This window comes from Branchiostoma floridae, chromosome 12, assembly GCF_000003815.2.
Source record: "Branchiostoma floridae strain S238N-H82 chromosome 12, Bfl_VNyyK, whole genome shotgun sequence".
Lineage (NCBI taxonomy): Eukaryota > Metazoa > Chordata > Leptocardii > Amphioxiformes > Branchiostomatidae > Branchiostoma > Branchiostoma floridae.
This window is the reverse complement of record NC_049990.1, coordinates 4,600,667-4,627,485: the sequence shown is the minus strand read 5'-3', so window position 1 is coordinate 4,627,485 and position 26,819 is coordinate 4,600,667. Positions and strand designations below refer to the sequence as shown.

General features: G+C 43.4%; 1 protein-coding gene and 2 non-coding genes across 5 annotated transcripts in view; 1 reads left to right on the top strand and 2 right to left on the bottom strand.

Moving 5' to 3' along the window:
* Positions 1-7,530: 7,530 nt before the first annotated feature.
* The window catches only part of LOC118428148 (protein FAM124A-like), a 29,178-nt gene continuing 9,889 nt past the window's right edge, over positions 7,531-26,819 (top strand). The window contains exon 1 of one of the 3 annotated variants that reach the window (XM_035838140.1): positions 7,531-8,096. Coding sequence is in view for 1 of the 3 variants with exons in the window: in XM_035838139.1 (XP_035694032.1) it covers positions 24,619-24,818 (200 nt within the window). In the remaining 2 variants the exon portion in view is untranslated. Of the gene's footprint in view, positions 8,097-22,079; positions 22,340-24,469; positions 24,819-26,819 lie in introns of those variants that run through there. The other 2 variants (XM_035838141.1, XM_035838139.1) reach the window with 2 other exon arrangements.
* Positions 18,126-18,223, bottom strand: Trnak-uuu. Its single transcript has 2 exons — positions 18,187-18,223; positions 18,126-18,161 (listed from the first exon to the last, which is right to left on the bottom strand). It is a non-coding gene; the product is annotated as a tRNA-Lys (tRNA).
* Positions 19,958-20,044, bottom strand: Trnak-uuu. Its single transcript is given in 2 exon segments — positions 19,958-19,993; positions 20,008-20,044. It is a non-coding gene; the product is annotated as a tRNA-Lys (tRNA).

The window sequence follows — 26,819 nt, the reverse complement described above, 5'->3', positions numbered from 1 at the left end:
GACATGTCATAAGCTGCACATCACCGGATTTGCCATGTAATAAGCTGTATATCAAGTGTCGGTGCCAGAAGTATTAGATTATTAAAAACAAAATCGATATCGCCTGTGATGGGTCGTCCCCTTCTAACATTTGTCACTGTGGTGGCGGCGTCATATTGTCCTTGAGAGTATATTTGGGTTAATACCTCCATTCCACTTGACGGCGCTCTCACGGCGCTCTCGCTGCGATGGCAAATTTACCCCATCGCCGTGAGAGCACCGCGACGCCAGAAAAAGCTGCTCTAGCGAAAAGTCTCCGGCGAAAAACTCAAATATTAGCAACTTAAACGGGCGGCCAAAGATTCGAAATATTACTCAACGGATTTCTTACAGCCCCCTTTCCATTTGACGGCGCTCTCACGGCGCTCTCGCTGCGATGGCAAATTTGCCTCATCGCCGTGAGAGCGCCGCGACGCCAGAAAAAGCTGCTCTAGTGGAATGTCTCCGGCGACCCCTGTGCGCTCTTAGCGACGAAAAACTCAAACATCAGCAACTTCAACGGGCGGCCAGAGTTTCGAAAGATTACTCAACGGATTTTAGAGATGAAGAACAACTTTTCTTACGGCGCTCTCGCCGCGCTCCCATGGCGATTCCACGGCAGATGACAAATTTGACATCGCCGCGAGAGTGCCGAGAGAGCGCCGTGAGAGCGCCGTCCCAGTGGAATGGGCGCCTAACAGAATCTCGTCTATTGCTGTTGACGCGCGCGAGTGCAAAATTCGCCCGGGCGTGTCAAAATCCAGCGGCTCAGACATACTTTCACGTCGCCAATGTGTCACATTTGCAAGGCACATGTAGTTGATCTATATAAAGGGGCGAAGCTCCGCTGCCTCTGCTTTGTATTCTTCTCGTGTAGTGTGTAAAGGCCACACTTTCAGGGCCATCCTTAGCGTGTAACACACTTTCTACGACAGGCGAAGACCACCAAGGGACCAAGATTTGACAGATCGCTCAAGAAATTTCATGGATAAAGAACGAATTGTTTTACATTTTGTGTGTTGTGCTGTCTTTTGAATCATACCTGATGATACCTGATGATTCCTAGGTGAATAGGCTTCGCTGTCTGTAGTGTCACTCTCCTGTCTATCACAGTACTTCTTCTTCCTCCAGAATAAATGAAACTTTATTTGCAAGTTCATGCCCAGAGGCGAATTGCAAATACACGATAGAAACGTAGGGAACATGCATGTGACAATCGGCAGTGATGAGATTGTAAAAAGAGACTACTGGAATACTAGTGTTGGCTATTTCTATACAGGTTGGGTTTGACTTCTTTTTTTGGAAGCAGAAGATGTCGAAAAGCCCACCTTTTCTAGAATTTGTGGATTCTGTGATGTTAAGAGGAAAGTATCTTTCTGTTCGTCTGTGAGTGTGGGGAAGTTGGGGTACGTGAATGTTATTGTGACTCCTCTAAACAAACTGACTCTTCCGGTTTGGCTAAATAAAATGCCTGTTTTAAAGCTATTTACTGACTTTGCTGTCTCTACTTCTGCTGGTAATGGGTCCAATTGCTGTACTGATCTAATTGCAAAAGACTGGCGACGTCCAGTAGATTAGGTAGGTCTCACGGAACTGTTGTTTTAGTGGACTACTGATGAAAGCAATGTGCAAGGTTACATGAAACACTGTTGACACTTGGAGTCTTGTTGCGTAATTCAGCCAGTTTGGGCAAAGTACATTTTCTTGAACAAGCTATGATAACACTGCATCCATTTGTTACCGGGCCCCAGGTTCATTTTAAGTCCGACTTAAATTCAACCCGGGGCCCAGCCAGGCCCCAAATTACCTCACAGTGTGTCCCACCGGGCAACGTAGGGGTCACGCTCGAAAGTGCCAAAAAACGGTCCATGAACTGTCCGACAGTAACCCTATTTCCGGATATAAGTCTTACAAGGTACGTGTTGAGTCATGAGTTGACTTGGCAGTTCTGACACTACTTGGTATTCCGCTCGTAAAGTGCCATAAACTCAATTACGTGAGTGTTGTACCAACGGGATTCCCACAGACAGCCTGAGTGATGTTGTTTTGGAAGTGACTCACTGCAGGAATTCCGCGCGATTGTGCGAGCATATGGCAGTGAGGACAAATCAAAGCAGTGGAAAATTGAGTCAGGAATATAATAAAAGAGAGAAACCGCTACCGTAGTCAATTAAGTACATTCTTCACAGTAGTCGAACTATGCGGGGTTATATATAGTTCGTTCGAACCCTTGTAGTGCCTAGTGCTAGTGGCACATAGGTCAGTAAATTTATCTGTTTCAGTAGCAGGGTATGTTTTCTACAGGAAGGGGTTGCTAGCCCTTCCCCTTTAACTTGCTTAAGGCACCTCCTCGAACACGGAAGCCCCGTTTTACTTCCCTTCCGAAAAACAAGTAAAGCCGCAACGTTATCTGTGATGTCCTACCATGTATTGTACCGGGATCTCCTAGCTACCAGCTAATTGGTAGCCTCCACCAGGCCTTCCTACGGAGGTGAATTCGGCAAAAAAATCGGGAAATTGGCCAGGGGAGTCAGTCCATGCTAAGGTTCATCTCCTCTGATAGCAAAACTCTCCTTACAAATCATTCTCACTATAGTAGCCAGCGTAGTCTGTCTGCTTGATATTACTAATTGCAACCAGAAGCTGAACTGCGAGGCTGCTACCAGTTGAGCTACAGGGACATCCCTGGTCAGAGTTGGATGGGATAGAGTAAATACGTTCAAGAATGCGACGCAATATTGCAAGTACTTCATACGAATCCATAAGCAAATAGCAAGGCTGATATATTTGCAAGCGGCACAATTCAGCTGCACTCGTGCGTGTACGGTACTCTTGTATGTTGTGACTGGCGACCACCTGTTTCTACTATAAAACGTGAATTCTTCCTTGTTCTGAGCACATTATGGGTGTGCCAATCGCGTTGGGATTGGCATTCTCTAAGGAATTTGGTACTGAGGGATTACCGATCTTGATTCAAGATATTTCCCTTAAAATTATGTAACTGTGCTCTACTATTTGCCATGGTCGGCCACAATACGCGAAACTGTCTTAAGAAGTGATCCGTAACATCGAATTATGCATAATTTCCATTCTCGAGGGAGGCTGCTAGGGGCTTGTTCTATCTTGACTCGAGATAATTCCTAAAGTCTTATTACTATAAAATAATGCTCTGATATCTTCCAGGGGCACGTTCGGCTTAACTCGTGATTAGTTTTGACTTAACACAGTCGGCCACATCACGCGAATCTCAAGAAGTGATCCGTAATCGAATTATGCCACATAATTTGCATTCTCGAAGGATGCTGCTGGAGGATTGCTCTATCTTGTGTCAACTGAAGATATTTCCTTAAGTCGTATAACCATGAAATAAAGCTCTAACATTTTCAAGGGAAACATTTCGGCCTAACTCGTGCGTGACACCTTGTGACAGTCGGCTACCTGTTTCTCTGTCTCAAGAAGTGATTCGTAACATTGAATTACGCCGCGTGATTTGCATTCTCGAAGGAGACTGCTAGAGGATTGCTCTATCTTGAGTCAAGATATTTCCTAAAGTAGTATAACTATGAAATAAAGCTCTAATATTTGCCAGGGACACATCTCGGCTTAACTCGTGCGTGTAGGTTACACCTGTTTATACCATAAAACGTGACTTATCCCTTCTTCTTAATACATCGTTATCTGTAACATCTAATAATGGCACATGTTGTAATTTGCATTCTCTAAGGAACCTGCAAGGGGGATTGCATGATCTTCATTAAAGATATTTCTCCATACCTTATAACTATGAAATGATCCCTAAGGAGAAGGCATTTTCCAAACAAATCATCCATAACGCTATCATAATCCAGTTTTACGCATGTACAACAAAAGCGAGCGCGGGCATATTTAATCCACCGGATCAAATTGTGCGTACCGAAAGTTTGATCCATGCTTACAATTGTTCAAATAGGCTTGAGATGTCATGAGAACTCATTTATTGTTATCATTTCCGAAGATTATGCTAGTAACCAGCCAAGTTTTTGTGCTTTTATGTTTCAGCCTGACGTTCCGGTGTGAATGCACGTCATGCGGTAAGGCACTTATTGGGATTACCGTCTGGCTATTCCATTGCGATGCAAGAGATACAAGAGCTGTAAGTTCTGCTGCAGTATCAAGGAAATCCGCTAGGTGGCCCATAATCGACCTTCACTTTCTTCTTCCCAAGACCAACATGCCAAACATAATCTCGATCCATACAGACGTTCTTGCGTTATGCTGGCGACAAAATATCGTATATAGAAAAAGACAATACGTCCGTTTTTCATGGCTGTAAAGATCCCATATTGAACATTGAAGATTATGGCCATACTTACACATGCCGAAGACGTTGCGTGGTGAACTTACGCCATACGGCAAGGCGCTTATAGGAATTACAGTTTGACAGTTCCGTCGTGCTGCAAAAGATACAAAACCCCAAAGTTCCGCTGCACTACTAAGGAAAGTCACCAGGGGGTCTATAAGCAATATTGATCTTCGTCTTCCCAAGACCTACCCACATACCAAACATAATCTCGATCTATACAGACGGTCTAAAGTTATGCTGACCATAAATATCCCACCACACAGACACATAGACACACCCAAAACAGTACCTACATTTTTCATGGAAGTAAAATCGTACGATATGAGCGCCCCTTTAAAGATTATGACCATACTTACACATGCCTCAGACATTCCGAGGTGAACTTACGCCGTACGGCAAGGCGCTTATGAGATTACAGGTTGACAGTTCCGTCGTTCCAGTGCAAAATATACAATAGCTATAGATTTTACTGCAGTACACAGGAAAGCCGCTAGGTGGCCCATAATCGACCTTGACTTTCTTCTTCCTATGACCTACCCACATACCATACATAATCTCGATCTATGCAGACGTTCTAAACTTATGCTGACCACAAATATCCCACCACAAAGACACAAAGACACACCCAAAACATTACCTCAATTTTTCATGGAAGTAAAATCGTACGATATGTGCGCCCCTTTAAAGATTATGACCATACTTACACATGCTCCAGACGATGCGATGTGAACTTACGCCATACGGCAAGGCGCTTATGAGATTACGGTTTGACAGTTCCGTTGTGATGCACGCTCGTAACGTGTGTGCGGGAATACCAAAACCGTTCCATTACATTAGACAAGCGGCATAAAGGTGTAGGAACAGTCCGGGTGTGCGCCTGTAAAAACCGTGGGAACAGTACTATATTGTGCAATACGCGGTTAACTGTGGAGAAAAACTACATAAAACCAACGGTGCGACATTTGTGATAAACCAGCTCAAATTCAATTTTCTGGAAGCGTGCCTTGGTTCTCACCTACATGTAGCGAATTAGGGGACTTAGTTAGGAATAAAAGTTCTCTCTCTCTCTCTCTCTCTCTCTGTGTCTGTCTGCCTCTGTCCCTGTCTCTCTCTGCGTCTGTCTGTCTGTCTCTCTCTCCCCCCTCTCTCTATATATACATATACGTAGGGGATAATTGGCCTAGGAGTGAACTGTCCGGCCGGCGAATAGACTGCAAAAGACCCACGGAAACTTATTGTCCCTATTTGGCCAAATTCTTTTTTTAGACCACTAGACTAGTACTAATTTAAGTAATGGTAGACATTGGCCAACTCGTGTGAACAATGTCCTAACGGAGTTACATATAACGGACCACAGACATTCAAACAATTTCTGATATTTTTTCAGCAACTAAAGGTGGCTGGTGGAGAATATCTTTTAGCCTTTTTTTGAAGTTAAAACAAATAATGTGCAACTTTATCGTACCGAATGTTAATTGCAAGCAGCGCAAAGCAAAACAGTGACATTCAAGATATGTATACTTACTTACTTACTTTACTTTGGTCGAGCTCCCGCTCGAGCCAAGCTAGAAAGTCGTCTCCACTCCTCCCTGTCTTTCATCAAGGACTGGATTTCCCTCACATCATGTAGGTTAGTGTCGGCTCTAAGATTGTCGATGTAGTTGACTTTGGGTCTTCCCCGGCTTTTCCTCCCTTTTGTAGGCTCCCATAAAACTAGTTTGGATGCAATAATGTCGGTGTGTCGGACACAGTGAGCAGCAAGTTTCAGTCTCCTAGCCTTGATTTTTTCTGAAATGGGCGGTAAGTCTTGATACAGCTGTTCGTTGGAGAGTTTCTGCATCCAGGAGACATTTAAACACATGCGAAGCATCCGCGTGTAGCACCCGTTCAGACTTTTTATGGAGGATTTTGTGAGTGTCCAAGTTTCGCTCCCATAAAGAAGAATGGACTCCACTGTGGCGATGAAAACTACTATATATATACTACTAATGGCATATATCAATGAATTAAGATCGAAATGAAAGCTATATTCTAAATCTATTTCTTTCTAAGCTATCTGAAGAGTCTGACTTCTTTTCTGCATGCAATTGACTATGAACTAACTTTGAGAGTGATAGTACTATTCTAAATCTATGTTTACCTAAGGTCTTGAAGAGTTTGAGGTATCTTTTGCATACAGCAGGAGATGAACTCACTCCTGCTAAGAGAGAAAATATTCTCAAACTGCGGTAAGACATTAAAGAATCGCATGACAACTGAAACACAGCGTGTCATAATTTTTAATTGCTGTTTTCCCTTTGTTTCAACCTTCATCACAGTATGCTTGCAGTTGTAATAATCCAAACGACATTTGACGGATGCGCGCAATTATAATCAGGAATAGCTAATTTCCCAAAAGACACTACAAAGCGTATGTTGTCGTGTGCCAGTGTTTTATATACATTCTTCACACGTTGGTGCCTGAAGTTTGGATCATAAAACTTTATTGCGCAACAATTGTACAAGCATTGCATCTACTGATACATAACTACAGTTGTATGAGACTTATCTATTTAATACAGGGGTACATAGTATGGGGTGAAAATGGTCTTTTACAATCATTGGAGGGATTTTTAGCGTATAGACATTCTTTAATATATTTTCCTATTTATAGCATGCAGGGGTTTTCAAATGTCATTTACTATTCAAGTCCATTGAGGTAAATCCTGACCATGACTAAGGAACCATTGGGCTTGTCAGAAAAATAATGAAGATGAAGAGGAAAGCGTTCGAACTCGTTAACTCGGAAACTCCTATGATCCCTTCCAAGAACTAGCAGAAAATAAAGGAAACCACAATAACCAAAACAGGAAAACATAAGTGGTACCACTACCTGTGCTTCGTGACAATGTCAGAACAAGACCTTTGGCCTTTTGTGTGCGTAATGTGTTCTACAAAGTACACCTGTAAGGTCACGCTAAGAGGTCACAGTCCCACTTCAGGGAGATTAAGTTGTGTTTTATTTAGGGGGGGGGGGCATTCCTTTCGACAGGAGAACAACATTTACTTTTATAGAAAAAAAGGGCAAGGCGAAGAGGGAGACCTCAGGTTGACGACTATGGCAGACGTTTTTACAATAACAAAACAAGATTTGAGAAGAAATGTGGACACTTAGTAACTCACAGGTTCTGTTTGTAATAAGTTGTAGAGGATACGCATTGGTAGCTGTTGAATCTTGTTAAGATGTTTTCTGTTTTCCTTACATTATTAGTGACGTAGGTTTGCGCTCTCCGAATGCTTTTCCTGGTTCGAACAGTAACAACTTTAATCATGCCTCGCCATCCGTTGTTTTGTCTATAGCGGATCCCCTCGCCCCTACACCAACACTTGTTTGACGGCGGGGTTTTCGTAAGGGATTACAACCCTCCTGTTCTTAATGCGCCTTCTTTAAGACTTTGTTTGCATTGTTCTTGAAGCAGCAAGTCACCTGTTCCCTTCTTACGCTTGTTCAGGGGTGCGTGTCTCCGGCTATGTGCTGTAGCACCACGTCCCAGTCCGGCAGTGTTTACGTTCGGACCCAAACATCGTCTGCAACTTTTGGTCCTGAGAATCCGTTTCGTTTGTTACAGTTGGAGCGATGTCAAGTCGGTGTTGTGGCGAATCTGTCGAACACGTGTTGGAGTGGAGTTGCTGAGGAGTCATTCTGTGGAAGTAGCAGACCCTCGTCCTACTCTCGCTGTGTGGGCTGAAACGTAAGGTACGTGCGTCTTACCATCTTTTGTCTGGTGTAAAGGTGGGCTTAAGAGTCACATACTGACGGCTCTACGTTTTGTTTAGTTCTAGCATCGCAGTCGTAGTGCACGAGGCGCTTGCTGACTTGTAGAAATGTCTTTTGACTAGACCAAGAAATTAAATAAAATCTTTGTTTAGTTCTGCAACAACCTAATAGTATTCCATGTAGTAGCTATAGCTTAACGCTCAGGGTATTTTCTTACGTAGAACTGCCTTGTCATACGACTAGTCAAAGAAACTTACAAACTTTTCTGTCACCCTGCCCATACGACTTTAGCAACACAACGAGAGGACGGAAAACTATTTCCCACGTCGAGCTTTTCCCAGTTTGTATCGATTTTCAAGTCCTTACGTCTTAACCTGAGGTCGCGTCTTTTGTGTGTGTCAGTCTGTCTCACGGTATCGGCAGCTCTACACGGCACATGTTGACCTTTAAGTTTGCCTACCCCGAGCCCCAACTCATTTGATGCCTGAAAATAGAAGGAACTGTCGAAATACGCTTAATATTTTGCCACTACTCATGACATATACTTCTGTCAGGCAGAGTGTCGGGACTCGGTAGTCCTCGTAAGACTTTTCCACGTTACATGTTGACCTTTAAGTTTGCCCCCCTCCCGTCCAACTCATGTGATGACTGAAAATAGCAGGAACTGTCGAAATAAGGTGAATATTCTGCCACTCATGATGATAGCAGACCTGACTCATGACATAAACCCCTGTGTGAAGCCTCCATAGCAGGCTCTTTTTTCCGTATTTTGAGGGTTTTGCTGGCCGACTCAGCACAAGCGACCCAGTACAAAAAGAATCGACCAGCAAAACTTTGTTATGAGCCCCCAAGAGACGACAAAAGGCACAGAGAACCTGCTATGGTGGCTATATAGATTATATAATCTCCAAGAAGATCCTACGGTAGCCGTAAGATAGTATCAAAAGCTGTCAGGGGAGTGAAGCGGTAGCAAAACACATGTGCACTCCTAGGCCGGCTTCACTCCTCTGACAGCTTTTGATACTACCTTATGCTACCGTAGGATCTGCTTGGAGATTAGGTGACAAGGCAGTCCTCGTAAGACTTTTTAGGGGGTACGTGGATGAAAAATAACTATTTTCTCAACCCGACAGACTTTGTTGTACCGCTCTAATTGAGTCACATCACTTTATACAGGACATTTATTATGTTCCAAAGTTAATTGACTCCCCACCGGTCGGTAGTTACACAGGCGTATTTACCTCTCTAATGATTCGCCTCTAACGAGCTCACAATGAGGCAATGAATAATGACAGGGCTCGAAAATACAGGTTAGTGCTGGAGCTGTGCAGGTATTTCTATGTATGTCTACCGGCACTAGTCCATGTACTGGGCATATGCAGGTTTCTAGTGCTGGTAGAATTGAATCTGTGCAGGTATTTCTGGTGTATGTTTGCAACTGTCACAATGCAATAATTGGTAGATACAGAAAACATTGCATTGAAATTAGAAAAGAAATCTAGCCCCATCTGATTGTATCGAGATACAGGGGATTCACGTATGTTAAGCTTTATTGTTTTATAATTCGAATCTAGTAAGATTTATTATGCATTTATTTACCATATGACAATCACTGTACCATTCATTTGTTATAATACAGGCGTGTTTACCTCTCTAATGATCCGGAGACGCTAACGTTAACGAGCTTACAATTAGCGCATGAATAGACTAATAGGACAAAAACGATGTGGTTGATATGTTGCCAACTTTGTTGGCATATTTTGTCTTTGACTTTGACCTTCTTCGGGGCATGGAGTTGAAAGCTCTTCCCATGAATTTAGAGCAAGATGGTGCTGTAGGTCTGTAACTCGTTCCCTAAATGGTCAAATTTTGAGGAATTAAGTCGCAAAAAAATTATCTTCAAATACCCCTATCACAATATCCACGACCTTCGGGCGTATCGATGGAAGATCGGCCATATTTAAGATCGACAGAGGGTTGCGCGTATTTTTCACATGAAACCGTCCCTGTCTCATATAAGCTATACTTTGTACCCTGTACAATTGTTGTGCAATTAGGTTATTATTATAAGCGAGGCTCGGGCGATTGCCGCAGAATCGTCGTCCGATCGATTTTCGCCAAATGTGACAGAGGTATACCCAAACATCACGTACGATCTTTGTACGATTTACATCATGGTCGAAAACTTTTTTGAAACAGTTGAAAATTGATGCGCGCGAGGATGTCACCCATATACAATGTAATCAAATCTACATGGCCTTAGGGAGAGTCCTGCAATAATCTCCAGGCAGATTTACCAGTGGCATAAAATACTATCAAAGCTGGCTAAGGCGTATGGTTGGCGAAAGGGTGTCATCGGCCTCCGGTAGCCAAACACACTCCTAGGCCGGCTTCACTCCTCTGGCAGCTCTTCATACTCTCCAAGCAGAGGTTGGTGGGAAAAGTCGTGACCTTTTCCTTTCATAATTGTTTTTCGACCGACCTTCCCACCAACCTCTGCTCGGGGACGGAGGCTCAAAGGCTATTAACAGCTAATCGCTAGGATCCTATCAAACTCCACTTACTATCTTATGCTACCGTAGGATCTGCTTGGAGATTATCCTGCATTGCAATTGGAAGATGGAGTTTCAGCAACCCAGAGGACTAGTTCTGACCGTTTTGTTAGTTCCTCTGGACGAATAATACATACTGGCAGCAGCCGACTCTGGTTAGCCCCTGAGGTCAAGCCTTCACGTCAGAACTTCAGTCGGGTGGAAAATCTTCACATTGACCGTGACCCCGTTTAGAGCCTTACCCCTGCCGACGTCGCTCATTGACGCTTAACCGATCTGTGATGGAATTGGGGATACGACCTCTGACACAGTGTACGCAGTTAGGAAATCATTTCTGACCTCAGCCAAGTCTTAAACAATCGTCCAAGGAAGCAGATATTCCAAGACGAAATCTTGGGCGATTCCGAAGGGTAAATCCTCAGGCCTTGTCGGATAAGAAACAGGCTCAAGTCGACTTCTGCCTCCCCAAACACTGTAAATGTGGGGAATTTCTTGTCCAAAGAAGCGGAGACATTGAACATGGCCCTGTTTAGCGACTGACCCTGCCAACGTCGCTCAACTTTTCAATAGTAGATTTGGGGACACGACCTACGACACAGTCTACCACGGATAGGGAACCTTTTCTAACCTCAATCAAGTCCCAAACAATCGTCCAAAGAAGCAGATATTCTAAGACGCAAACTTGCTGGCTTAAGCTGCTTCATGGGTAAATCCTGAACCGTTATCGGCAAAGCCACAGGCTCAAGTCGACTTCGACCTTCCCAAACACTGTAAATGTGGGGTATTTCTTGTCCAAAGAAGCGAAGACATTGACCACGGCCCTGTTTAGCGACTGACCCTGCCAACGTCGCTCAACTGTTCTATGGTAGAATTGGGGACACGACCTACGACACAGTCTACCACAGATAGGGAACATTTTCTAACCTCAATCAAGTCCCAAACAATCACTCCAAAGAAGCAGAGATTCCAAGACGCGATCTTGCTGGCTTAAGCTTCTTCATGGGTAAATCCTGAACCACAGGCTCAAGTCGACTTCGACCTCACCAAACATTGTAAATGCATGGAATTTCTTGTCCAAAGAAGCGAAGACATTGACCATGGCCCTATTTAGCGACTGACCCTGCCAACGTCGCTCAACCGATCTAAGGAAAAATTGGGGACACGACCTACGACACAGCCTACCACAGATAGGGAACCTTTTCTAACCTCAATCAAGTCCCAAACAATCGTCCAAAGAAGCAGAGTTTCCAAGACGTAAGCTTGCTGGCTTAAGCTGCTTTATGGGTAAATCCTGAACCGTTATCGGAAAAGCCACAGGCTCAAGTCGACTTCGACCTTCCCAAAGATTGTAAATGCAGGGAATTTCTTGTCCAAAGAAGCGCAGACGTTGCCCATGGCCCTATTTAGTGACTGACCCTGCCAACGTCGCTCAACTGTTCTATGGTTGAATTGGGGACACGACCTACGACACAGTCTACCGCAGCTAGGGAATATTTTCTAACCTCAGCCAAGTCCTAAACAATCGTCCAAGGAAGCAGAGATTCCAAGACGTACGATTTGACTTAAGACGCTTCAAAGGTAACCCTGGGGCCTTATCGGGAAAGCAACAGGCTCAAGTAAATTTTGACCTTCCCAAACATTGTAAATGCATGGAATTTCTTGTCCAAAGAAGACTAACCCTGCCAACGTCGCTCAACCATTCTATGCTAGAATTGGGTACACGACCTACGACACAGCATACGCAGCAAGGGAAATCTTTAACCCCAATCGTCCAAAGAAGTGGAGATTCCAAGACTTAATCTTGTTGAGTTAAGACACGTCAAGGCTAAACCCTGAGCTTATCTGCTGAGCAACAGGCTTAAGTGGATTTTAACCTTCTAAGACTCAGAAAGCGAAGGACATTGACATTGACTAAGACATTGATAGGCCACTTCCGACGTGTTTAGGGTGGGGGTCCTTGAGCCCTTAAGGCTTTAAAGTTAAGACTAAGAAGCGACCATGTGACTCGTCCAATTTCTCATCTAAAGAAGCAGCGGTTCTAAGATGCGGTTTGACAGGGTCTCGACGTGTCAAAATCTATTTTTTACTGCCTATTGGTTAAGCAGCAGGCCCAAGTCAATGTCAACCTCCCTAAACATAGCACCCAAGCAGGAAATTTCCTATCTAAGGACGATCTTAAATCCTCATGGGCTAAGCAGTAGGCTTAAGTCGACCTCTACCTCCCAAGATGTATGAAAACTTGGTGTACATCATGACTAAGCAGCAGGCCCAAATCAATTTTAACCTCCCCCAACATAACAAAAGCAGGAAATTTCCTATCTTGAATCCTTATCGGCTTAAGTCGGCCTCAACCTCCCAAGATGTTTGAAAACTTGACATACAGAAGGCTTAAGACCTTAACCGCTCAAGATGTATGAAAACTTGACACACATCATGACTTTCAAGATGTGACCTTAGTCGCGTCTCAAGGGGGTTGAAGAAACCCCAAGTCGAGTTCTGCCTCCCGTTCGGAGCATTAAGACTCGACATACATCATGCCTTAAGATGTGACCTTATTCGTGAGTAGAATGACGATTTGTTCAGCAACTTTTGCTGACTATGTAGACCTCGAGTGGGAAGAGTGTTCATCTTGCAGTCGGAAGGTCGTCAGTTGAATCCCCGGCCGAGTCATACCAAAGACTTTAAAAATTCTACATGCTAATTTCTCTACTTAGCACTCAGCATTTGAGAAAGGGTATGAAAGTTGAACACACATCACTACCAGTGGACTGGCCCCTGCTTTAGTGATTACACAAAGTTGTGTGGCCCAGGGCTACTGAAACGGAGATGGGCACCGCCTTATCCGCCATGAGGCAAGGGAAGCTTAAGGACGTTTACTTTGTAGACCTCAGACTACATCGCCAGACTACCTACAAACATGCACGTATGGCTCGTTCATTAGTGCCCGCATGGATGGCAATGAATGTCAGTGAAACAGGCAGGTGTAAGTGTGTTTTAAAGGTTCATTGATCATGACTGCACGTCAAATTATCTTCGCCAAGGAGGTTTTGCTTTAGGTGCCGTTTGTAATTGTTGTCGGATGAAAGTGGACAGCATAAGTCGAGTTACAGATGGATCTTGATGATATTTAGTATTTGGGTGGGTGTCGGCTAGACCAAGTTTCACCTTGTGTAGGTCACATGATAGCTTCCTGTGGAAGTGCAGTCGGGTTTTCATATCTTTTACTAGTATCTCCCTAAAAGTACTCTAGCTTTAACTCAACGACGATCCTTTTACAGCTTCTGTGCCTGTACATGTATTTATACGTTAGTAGAGCCACAAAGAGGGAAATGACGTTCTTCGTTCGGTGTTGGATTCTTATCTTCGCCGCTGGGCGTACTTGTGACTCAAAAACATCTTTGAACTAAGAATGAGAAGGGATGACTGAGATTGTGGGTTTAAAGTCAATGTTTGGCTTTAGGATTTCGCGGTAAGGCACTTAGCACGTACCTATTTATACCCTGCTTAGGTTTGCTTTTGTTGGGGGAGGGAGTCCTGTTTGACCTTGAACTTTTTATCGAACGTTCGATGTCAAGGTCGCGGTACTTTGCAGCCCCGGCCTCCCCAACTTTTCAGTCTTTTGCATATTTTGGGAGGTAAAATAGTATTTTTGAGAGAAACTACAGCATTACAAATAGAACATGGTAACGATACATTTCCCTAGAACTGCCTTTCAACAACATAACTTTTCGTACGACAGACACTAAAATCCCCAAGCATGCATATCTTGGGATAAAAATCGTGTGTCAAAATCGTAACACTTTCCTAGATCCTGACATATACATGCACCAAACATCTGCTTGCAAACCACAACAGAAACCACTGAAAGGTTTCCGCTTGTTAGAAAAGAGACTTGAATAGCTCCATGATTAGCTGCTATGGACTATTTCTTTCATTCACGTGTACTTCCGCGGACACACATAGCCGTACAATGGTCACACCACCGGAGGAGTTGTTCGACTCAAGAGTGGATATAAATCATGTTGTCACGGCGTGTGTGTGCACTGTGGGTTTATCCGAAAGGACATCAGACGCTTTGTGAAGGATTACCCAGCCAGTTCCTTGTCTTTTTCTCTATTTCTATCCCAGCCAAAGAGACTATGTTTACACCGGTAGTTGTTGCTTTGTGCGTGCTTGTAAGATTGTTTGATTGTGTAAAACTAACAATGGCTGTCAATGGGTTTCTGTGTTTTCCGTTTGTTGTAAAGCTTTTTTCGTTAACCCTGCCTTACCAAGGCATGAACTTACTAAACAAAACAACTTTGGTACGGAGAGAAGGCTGGGGGATTTAGAATTAAGGGTCTGAGGTTTTGAGAGAACGGTAATTACATATCTTGCATAACGCGCTAGAGTCATCGCTAAAGGGGTCGCATCTCACTGCACTTGGGAAATTCAGGAACCGTTGCTGTACCGCGGGGTTCGTTCACTGCGCCACTGTTGTGTTATTTACACCAACTTTTTTCATAACTTAGATATTACGTAATACGTAAAAGTATGACTTAGAAGACAACAAAAGACACAAAAAGTAAGAAAATTCGCTCTTCAATATCTCTGAAATTCGTTAAATAATCTTACGAACCCAGCAGTGCAGCACCGGTGTCACAAGTGCAGTGAGATACCAACTTAACATCATGAGTTGAAGTATTGCCTCTCACTAGAGACCAAACACCGCCGAGGTTCCTCTCTGTGTGCGTTCCACCATCCCCTCGGTACCTGTGTGCTTAGTACTTCGCCTAAGCGGATCTAACGACAGTTGCAATTGTGCCGAACCTCTGACTCCTTTACGGCTGGGTGTAGAAAAATGTCATACGTCAAAACGTGTGAGGAATAGAACTGTAGCCGCGCCAACGTGTGATAAAAGAAACGTCGTTTGCTCAACGCTTTGTTTTCCCTCCATTCAGTTCCTCCCGCAAGAGTTAACGAACACAAATCCCCTTTTAATTGGATTACTTGTCGCTCACCTCACCACCAGAATTCTGTTTAATCAAAGCTTATTGCAACATGATACGCTACAATAGGTTTATTAGATTGTGATCTGTGTACGATTGGAATACAAATACACGATTACGGATAAAGCTAGGCGGTAAATTTGATCTGCAAGCAAAGCAGATGTTAGAAGGAAATTTTGACGTTGTTTGGGAGGTCCCGTTTTTGCACCAATTCCAACATGTCAGAGAAACAACACAGCCTAACATCTGCTTGGAAATTAGAAAGCACAGACACACGTAAATACATACACACACACACACACACACACTTACAAACTCACAGCATATACAAAGACGTATGTGTGCACACATACTCTGAATCACTCTTTGTCTCTCAGTGACTCACTCACTCACTCACTCACTCACACGCTCGCTCACTCAGTCACTCACCCACTAACTTACCGCCCACTCACTCACTCACTCTCACTCGCTCACTCAGTCTCACACACCCAGACAAACTCCTCCCTTGTCTACCCTTGCCCATAAAAAGTAGCAACCCACAGGCCCTTTCACTGAAAACACCTTTCATCGCATCTCGTGTGTCCGTTAAACACACCTGTCAACACTACCACCGGGTACAGCCGTGCTGATAACGTTGTCTCTCCGTTGTGGGAAACAATGTTTTCACAAAGGCAGGCTGTCAACACTACTAGTACCACCTAGCCCCCTCCAGGCTCTCATACGGGGGTGCGGGGATCCCAGAATTCGGGGGAAAAAATCGGGAAATTGGCCAGGGGAGTCAGTCCATGCTCAGGTTCATGTTTCCCTGCGCGCCCGACCAGGCCAACTCCTTTTGGTAGCAAAACTCCCCTGGCAAATTATCTCCTGATAATAGCCAGCGTAGTCAGTCTGGTAGAGACTAACTACCACCGGCCACAGCCGTGCCGAGAAGGTTGTCTTTAACTGATCCGCTGTGGGCAAACTAGTCTCCATAGCAGGCTCTCTGGCTCTCTCTCAGGCTCTCTGTATACATGCAGGCTCTATGGGCCGGCAGTACAAGCGGCCCAGCTGCAGTTCAAAAAGAAACGGCCAGCAAAAAGGCCCAGAGAGCCTGCTTTGGGGAAACACTGTTCTCACAAAGGACGGGTTCATGCTCACTTACTCTCTGTGATGTGTAGCGGGGAGGGAAAGTATGTGAACAAAACAAGCGTTGAGTTACGAGTTACACTTTATCTACCTACTACTACAGTTGGGACAAGAACATTCTTTGTATCACGGTTGATTTCCCAACACTAGAAGAGGGATGGCATGTTGACTAAGCAAGTGTTAAGTGACTTACACTTGCCCTTATGGTTTCCCTTGTAGAGTATTATTTCCGTTATGGTTGGTGACTTACCGAAGCAAAGTCAAAAGCTACAAATTATTTTCTAACAAAAAATCAGCCAGAATTTTCTACTCCACCTAGACTTTTCACGAAAACTAAAAACAATGTTTTTCTACCGGTATACCACTCCAAAGACAAGCGTCCAGGTAAACCTATTGTTCTTGCATTTACTACAATTTGTTACCTAGTAATGTATAAATGCGGAAGTCTGACATGAATTGTGTCCATATAACAAGGCTTAGTAACCAACACAAACACTACAACATAAATCCTCGTACCTAAACACCCTGTAATTGAAGATTTATCACCTTGTTGGTGAAACAGGCACTTGTTCCACAGAAAAAACAACATGCCAAATTAAATATTAGTTTGCCATGGACACACTTGAAATCAACACAAATCTAATTAGACAGGATGAAAGTGGTTTAACTTTTGTTGTGGTGTAAAATACCGTCTTTTGAGTCTGACAACTACAAAGATATCTCGTAATATCCTATTAAATTTAGGATCAGTAGTTCCATAGTTCCGTATTTGAAATGTTCTTGGTGACAACAGCAGGTTGTTAATTGGACTGCTTGTGTGAGAGTGCTTCCCTGTTTGTCTGTATACATTGTAAATCCAGGGTCCTTTCCTTCACCGCCCCCAAAACGTCGCCCGTGCCGTTTTATATGGCCTCTTAACAATGTAGAAAACGCCTAATAGTATGTATATATGCAGTACAGTACAGAACATGTGCATCTGGAGACTGCCTATTTGCGCACGGGAAGAAAATATTGACACAACAACTACAGTAAATGAGTTAAAGGATTAAAACTTCTTCAACAAAATAACGCATTCGACACCAATCGGTAAGGTATTGGATGCGACAAATTATCGTATTTTTTTTCAATATTGGCAAATGCTGTCACACCTTCATACGCCATGCATGCGTATGCATACTCCCCCTTGCGACTTCACCCAAAATGACATGTCGACTACTTCAACCTTAAATTTTTGCGAAAAAATGTTATAAAAAATTCTTATCGTAACAAAAAAAACAAGAAGCTTACAGGAAATATTACTAGAAAAGACTTTAAAGTCGGTAAAAACAAGGAGCAAAACTTTCCGCCCGATAGGGGACTTGAACCCCTGACCCTCAGGTTGCCGTAGTCCCGCGGCAAGGCTTTTAAAAGCCTGATGCTCTACCGACTGAGCTAACCGGGCGACTTGTCTGCGGTGATAGTTCCAGTGTATATGTACTCACAACTTACATAACATCTTAGTTGAAACGTTTTGTTCACTATTTTTGCTGCCGGTATTTTAAATTCTAGATCGCTTTCGTGCTGAAAAGCTTGTTACTAACTCGGTTAGCAAAAGAACGAACCGACAATACGTACAATGACAGCTTGAATGGTCTCGAATTTCGCTGAGTCACCCTCCCCCTTTTGCAATGTTTAGCGTCACAAATATCGTTTTAAACCTTATGTACGACCATGTCAGTCCACAAAATTACTTTCTACAAGTAGTAAGTGTCGTTTAGAACCAGCGTAATGGTCAAACAAAGGTGTAAAACAAGAAACAAAGGCAGAAGACGGCGGAAAGATGTCCTACAGCAACTCAAATCGCTGGATTAACGACACCTAGCGATAGTACGCATAACTGCAAGACAGATGACGTTGTACCACCAATGCTTACTGATCACATCGGAGATTGTGTCCGTCTGCTATGAAGTAAAAGTAATCGTGTCTCATACATTTATAAATGATATGAATACGTTAGAAATAGCTTTTGGTAAGGTTAGAATAACCCATATTACATATATCAATTTACATTTATCTTAGTAAACCCTACCTGTCATAATAACTAACTATAAATGATACTGAAGTAACTGCATTAAAATACTTCTAGTTTACGGTGAAATCTGCATTATTTATTCATTTATCAATTAATTAAACTGTCTATTTATGGCATTACAAAAAATAATTTTAAAAGTGCATGAACTTTAAAGTATTTAACACTGTCATGTATGGTGTAATGTTCATTATAAAATTCTAAAATTAGACATAAGGGCATTCCACTTACTTTGGTCCAGTGATGTTTTCATATTTGAATTTCCTCGTGCTTGCATTTCTATATCCATCCTCTGCCGCCGCTGTAGCTCAAAATTTGCAGCTAATCCATGAGACTGAGGCCGACTGTCAAACGTCATTTTCAGACGACATGTTTTACTGTTTATGCCCTAGTTACGGTAGCTAGGTCAGCTGGGTCACGTGGGTTAGCAACTGCGCGATGGAATGACCAGATAGCATAGCTTCTCTTGAAACAGTCATATATCATGTCAGCAAGGACCTGCTTCGGTATGTCAGTATAAATAACGCAGACATACGATAGCTTCGGCTGTGTTTTTGTTGTGAGATAAGTCGCTCTGGAATTCAGACTGGAAACTTGCGTGACGTTTTTATGATCTTTTATGACATGGGAAGCTTTGACGATGCATTCTTGTCCTATGAGGACATAACAAGAAGGAGACACACATAAGTACTAGTTGTGTTTCGTGTCTTTTTGCCACGGGTGGAATGAAATATATTTGATTTAGAAGTAAGAAATTATCTATAAACTGACAGATTAACACGTGTAACTCTCAATGTAAAAACTTAATCAATCTGATTTTTGAAAATCCCTACAGCGAAGTAACGCTATCAAAATTAGCCGCTTTAAGTACATTTTAATCTTCTAGTAACTTTTATAAAAAATGTTTTGCAATGGCTCTATTGAAATTTTACAGAGCTCTGATTGACAGCCACTTAGGACGTTTAAATATCGTCATAAATATGAGGTCATTGCGCCGTCAAGATTTTCTGGAAACATTCATCTACAGTTTTGTTACACGCAGAAGTGATAGAGCAATACCACCATGACAAAGAAACATTTAAAACGTCTGTCGTGTCTAAAACCTTTCGCCCGATAGGGGACTTGAACCCCTGACCCTCAGATCGCCACAGGTCGCTTAAAAGTCTGATGCTCTACCGACTGAGCTAACCGGGCGCTCATGCAGGTAGTGTTGTCCTTTCTGTCTCCATTTCTGTTTGACGGGTTTATCTATTGTTACTTGAGATACTTGAGTAGTAAAGAGAAATTTGTATTCCTGACAGCTTTTGATAAAACCAACTCTAACCAACCATACAGCTAGCTACAATTACCAAGAAGCGAGAGGAAGTCGATGTCCTAGAATAGATTAGGCCATCTGCATATATAGATGTGAATGATTGTTTCCATTGTTACAAATATGTGATCATGTGACCTGTACTTAGCCTAGTGGGGCAAAAATGTGCAATAAAGATCTTCATTCATTCATTGCTTCTGAAGTACAGAAGAAGCCGTTTAATCGCATAGCCTATTTGTCAGCGTATTTCGTGCAATTATCCGGCTGGTGCAATAATGCGAAGTTATCGAGCTGGACCGCACCGGTTTGGGATTTCGTGCAGTTAACAGAAGTATGCGTTAATCCGTTGTGCAATGGAATGGCATTCTGCATGCTGTACTGAATAGTAAATTATCAGCCGAGGGTGCTCGTAGGTGTTTGCTTGCTAAATATAGCCTAAGCTTGATTGTGCGCTAATTTGTCCTATCACTTTTACTCCGAACTTCCCGTCAAATAGACATAGTTCATTGGGCATGACTGTGCAACCAGTTTTCCCACACGATATCCGGTAGCTAAACACAACTTGGTAAGCCGATAGTTGGTGGGTAAATCAGACACCAATTTGCTGGTGTTGTGTCTGTTGACCAGCAGGTGTTTTAGTGCTCTTGATAGTATCCAAGTTAGCGTCTACCAGGTTCCGCAGGTCGCTGGAAAAATAGTAAAAATTGGCCAGATAAGACAGAAGAGAAAAAAACGTCAGAGGAGTTAGATGACCGAGGAGTACAGTTTGTAACCTGTTATGATCTGTTATATTTGGCCATTTTCTACTAGATTTCCAGCGACCTGAGGAGTTTTCATCGGCCGATACAGAGAGGGAAATATCAACCTTCTCGCCGACTATTAAACTCTCCTGGTCTTAGGACTATTATTGACGTTTTCTATAATTTACGTTTTCTGGACATTGTATCATATTTAAAAGTTGTGAATATCTGATGATTCTCTGATTATTCTCTGATTTTCACTGATAGCATCCGTCGCTCTACCGTTCATACCTAGCCGAGGATTCTATTTACTTCGTTCTACACCTATGTACCTGACTCGTTTGGTGGCTAACAAATACTAGTACTAGTAAGTTTTCCAAATAGGGTAAAGACTTTGCCCGGAAAATTAGCCGGTCGCTGGCGTCCAGGGAATGTCCAGTTGATCACAAAAAGAGATTTATGGAGACAAGTAGAAAAGCTTCGCGTGTCTACCCTCCATAGCAGGGTCTCTGGGGCCTTCTTATGGCTCATGATACACTTTTTCTGGCCATTTCTTCGGTGTCAATTGACCATTACGGGGCCAGTAATCAGCGATGGCCGGCAATCAGCGACCCAGTACAAAAAGAAATGGCCAGAAAAAGTGTATTACGAGCAAAAAAAGGCGGAGAAAATAACCCCAGAGAGTCAGGCTATTGAGGCTACGCGTGGCCCAGTTTTTCTGGCCAGTTGACGTCCTTATCGTCCTAACTGCCCCCTGTCGTTCTGATGGGGTCAACTCGGTCACGGTACGTCTCGCGCTAAGTCAACACAGGCCACCACCTGACACATGTACGGACCCTCTCACTTGTAGCCTCGAATACAGACTGTTACAAGGGCGTACACAGACCAACTTTTTGGTACAGGTGTAACAAAAACTAACATACCCCCGACTGCCATAAGGAAATTTTGCCTCAATCCCCGGAAGGCCACTTAGGATAGCCTGGATACCAGACTCCAGTCCGATCTCAATAGAAATGTCTGTCTAACTCAGGGGGCCTGCTGTAGAACTTCCTTGGGGGTTTAATGGCCCTACAGGTCCTACAGCCGAGAAGTTGGTCTGTGTAGGCCCTGGAAACAGTCTGGCACCCAGGCTACAACGGGAGAGGCTAGAACCCAGGTCACCTGACCACATGGACCCGCTCACGTTATAAATAGCTCATCAGTCGTCACCCCGTGTGTGGCGAAGCCTCCGGAAGCGTCTTCCCACCTACCTCGTCTTTAAGAAAGTCTCTTTCAATCGTCTTAATCCTTCCTTTGTCCGTCTCCGGGTGATCACCTATGTATGGATCTTCGAGGAATAACACACCTCCGGGAGAGTCTTTAAGTGTTTTCGTAAGTGTCTCAGGTGTCAAGGAGTCTTGTGAACGGGAGGGAGGAAAAGCTGTAGTGTCTTCAGAGGTATACATTTCCTTTTCAATTCTGATATCAATGGTTGATAGATTTAGTTGGAGATGACTCATTTTGTGAGGAGAAGCCTATTATGTTGTTGTTGTTGTTGTCGTCCTTGTTTAGCGTCTATTATTTCGCTAGACGTGGTCTCTTGGTGCTGATATATGTGAGGGATACGTATACATGTATATAGGAATCCTGAGGCTAATAGCTTGTCGAAAGCATTGGACACACTAAGGTATCAGTGTAGTGTGTCTTTAGGATATCTAAATAATCATTCGATTCATGGTAGGTATGGTCGTTGTACCAGCGTTACACAGTCTGGGGTATGCTACTCGATCTAAAACGCAATTGCAATGATCTTGCTCGCCAATTCATGTTAGGTGTTGGGTTGTGACAGTCACTGTCAACGTGATTTTGTAATTTAGCAAAAGTTGTTGAGTCTAGATGTTCTAGTGTAGCCTGTTATCCAGCCGTATCATTGCTCTGGAGAGGGCAGAAGAGACTGGGAGAAATGACACGGCTCGATACCAGGCTAGTTTTGGTGTTAGTTTTGGTGTTGTCTTCGCCACAGTAATTTGTAGTTGTTTATTTGTGTACTGTACGGGCGTTGATGTACAAGTAGACCTGTGCTTTGTATGTGTGTTTTCACTGACATTTCATCGCGACTAGTGAGTGTCACATAGCTATATAGGGAGACATAAACAGAGATAACAGCTAAATAGAGATATACCATCAGTTCCAAAGCCTCCCCAAGGGGTGTATATGATAGGCGCGTACGTATCTATTCCGATGCTACCCTGACCTTTGGCCTGTTCTGTCGTTGCCATGGAGACGGGGCGCGTCCGAAGCCGCTGTGGAATTATAATTATTGATACCATACCTTCTCTGACCACAACAGATGTGCCATGTTGGTCACGCATAGTTTTTCCGAGAATTCTGCATTCCTTTTGCGACAAGATCGTTAACCTATTCTTCTCATATTTCTTACGCCATCTTTTAATTATTCTTATAACTTAAAATTTTACAAGCACGGATGTTACAATGCTTTGTAATACTGAAGTGTTCAGTGACATGTTACGTGTTAGGTGGTCAAAGATCTTACAATAACACTACGGTAATGGCGTAAATTAAAGGCACATAAATTCATGTAATATTAGAACACCATAGAAATATTCTCTTGCCATTAGTTAGATTAACCCTATCGAATTGCTTATCTTGCTAGTGGTTGCACATGTCAGTCACATGAAGGTGTTCTTCTCGAGAAATGCTCAATTTTGGGACCGTAATCTTAATACTAGAAGAATGTACTTAAAAGAGAGCGGCTTTCTAATTTCTTAAGACGTTAAAGACTTTGACCCGCATTCCGAAGAACAAAAAAAGACAGTAATGTCTTAAAAGCACAATGATCCTATAACACTCTCGGGGGTCTCTCCATCCCTAGCGTTAAGCACAACGAAATCTGGATTTATACAATATCACTTAGAAGGAAATCCTCCTTGCCTTTTCTCGTGTCGGCTGGTGTTTAACGCTATGACTAGATAGAAAACGGCGGCTCAGGTCCTGCTACCTGCATACTCACATACGGGCGGTGATAAATTCATTAAGACATGCCTAAATCTACTAGCCTGGGTAGCTCGCTCCGGCGTTTATCGTGGTGAGGATAATGTTTTTTTCTGGCCGGCCGACTCCCCTAGCGTACTATTGACTCTATTTGTCCAATTTCTACAATTAGACCACCGATCCACGTAGCCTGGTAGAGGCTAGCGTTTATCATATACTACATGTACATGTATATATGTAGTCGCTTCTAGCTCTGACATTCATTATACACTATATCGCTTCTCTGCTGTTTTGCAGCCTCTCATACACATACATACAGACGGGCGATAAATTGATTAAGACATGCTTTTAAATCTACTGGGTTAAGCACAGGTAAAGCACAGGAAAACCGAGCCCCATAGGGAGATCGGAACACCCGATAGCACATTACTCGTCAGACCCCTGCTTGGAATCAGAATCTCGGTTTTACGAGCGCGCCACAGGGGTCTACCTGACAGGACGTGCCCGCAGGCTAGCCCACCTGACGTACAGGTAGGTCACAGGTAAGCCACCCGTCTACGCGCAGGTACAAGGTAAAAAGGGAACACTCGCGCCAGTCCCCACTTAGGTGGTAGAGCCATAGAAACACCGTTCTAAGCCGTGTACTATAGGATTTCAGCGACGCGTTTGTCCGGAGAAGGCTCGCCATTGTCTTTTGGCGATGGCCTTACAGAAGGGGTGGTGTCATGATACCGTGGAAGGGGGATACCGTTTCTGCCTCTGACGGCTCGGTACACGCTATTGTGGGAGGTGTTTTCACCGTAAATAGGCAGGGGACGAGCGCTCGGAAACGGCTCGCGGTTTGCTCGAGGGAGCGGAAAATATCGGACTCGGAAGGCATGGACGGGAACGAAGAAGCTAAGGAAGATGCTCCTAAGGAAGTTAGGTATGTCTAGGATGTCTTAGAGGTGGTCTTGACAGGTGTAAAAGGAAGAAAAATGATGTAGGGCGAAGCAGCGAGGTGTGAAAGGTTGTGGCATGGAAAACCGGTGATTAGGGCCACTTTTACACCAAATTAGCGTAGAAAGAGGTCATCTGAGGCCTTCTAGCGATCCCAGATGGTGCATTAGTATTAACATATATCATTACTCTGCTCAGCGTTGCTTGTACAGTTGTGTTGTTGTTGTTAGACCAAGCAACTGTCAGGACATTTTTGTCTCAAGTCCGTGGAAGGTGATTTTACCTTTTGTTACGCGACCTTTGTTGGACGTTTTCTTTTGTCTTTCACTTCACCTTGAACTTCGTGGTTTGAAAATCATCTTACTGTATGACACAGTTGTAACGTGTGTTGTCTTAACGTTAGGAAATAGGAACGATCTTTTGAAGATGGTAACGTTAGCGTTGGGCTGACTTGTGGCCGAGTTTATACGCTTACGGCAAACTTATATGCCTCCACTGAAAGCGATCCTCGTCGCCATTGTATTTCGGCATATCCAACAATGTCGGGGTGTGAGGTTTCATTGGCTGTTTGGAACTGTTTGGAAACGGTGGCAGGTCAGAAAAACTTTCAGGCATTCACGACATTCGGGAATGCTTTAGCGCGTGGGAAAGTCCTAACATTTTTTCAACGATCCTTGTTCTGGAGAGCAACAGTTGTTTTGGAGAGGTGTGTGGACGTGTAAACGATCTCCTTTACTCGTGTTTTGGGCGGGGTAATACCAGAAAGCTTACACTACTGTGTGCGATTACTTTTTCTTTCCGGAGAATTGTGAAGATGGTGGCTTGAACCGGTGGTTGATGTGTTGGTATAGGATGAAATAGTTTCCTGCGTGTCCTCTGAATAGGTTTGAATCAACAGAAGCCAAGTTATATGTACTTGTAGAAGTTCCTTTCATGCTTGAATAAGAACAATGTAAAAGTATAACCTATGTAGTACATCTCTTCATAATCATCAACATGGCGCCAGGTATCATATGTCACCTGTGCTGCTTAAGAGTTTGAGTTTATTAAGGTCCACGCTTAGTTTGCCAAGTTTACATTGTAGCTATTATTCCTGTGGACCTTATTGATATACATCACAGAACAATTATTACTATTGTACGTTGCATAATTTTTCTCATTCGTGACATAAGGCAGTTGAATCAACGCATCCACGACAGTCATAGAAACGTCCCCGACGTGTTGCCATGTGTCCACAAATATGTAGTTACCTCTTCATTACGATGTAGCAGTTTCACATTAATGTTAGCACAACTATTTGTATAGATTCACAATCATCAACACACTAGTGTCAGATATTGTATGCCATCGCATGGTTTCTTCTGTCGTAGAATTCTAGGCATGTACGACAACAATTTTTATGACACAAGACAGCTAAATCTTGTACGACACTTTCACGACTGTCCTCAACTGTCGTAAACTTGTTGAACGACCTCATGATGTAACACATAGACGGAAACTCGTGACTTTGTCGGTGTCCGTCTGCAAATAACCTCTTCATTACTATGCCCTAGTTTCCCTGCACAGTTTCTGACGAAGTGACACGATACCCGACATGTGGACAGCCCTGTCACAGTCGTAATTAGCACAGCTATGTATAAATTCATAATCACCAACATGGTGTCGGGTATTGCGTGCCATCGTATGGTTTCCTCGGGCGTAGAACTCGTGGCTTTGTCGGTGTCCGTCTTCAAATAACCTCTTCATTACGACGCCCTAGTTTCCCTGCACACTTTCTGATAAAGTGACATGAGATCCGGCCTGCGAACAGTCTGTCACAGCAATTACCACAGCTATGTATAGCAGAGGCGCTAGTTAACAAAACAACACAGTCAGGTGATGGCCTGACAGGACTGCTGGTCATGTCTTCATGGTTTCCTCTTTCCGTGGCTCGGTTTGCTGACAGTTAGTCATGGAAAGTTTATAGTTTTGCGTCCATGTCTTAAAC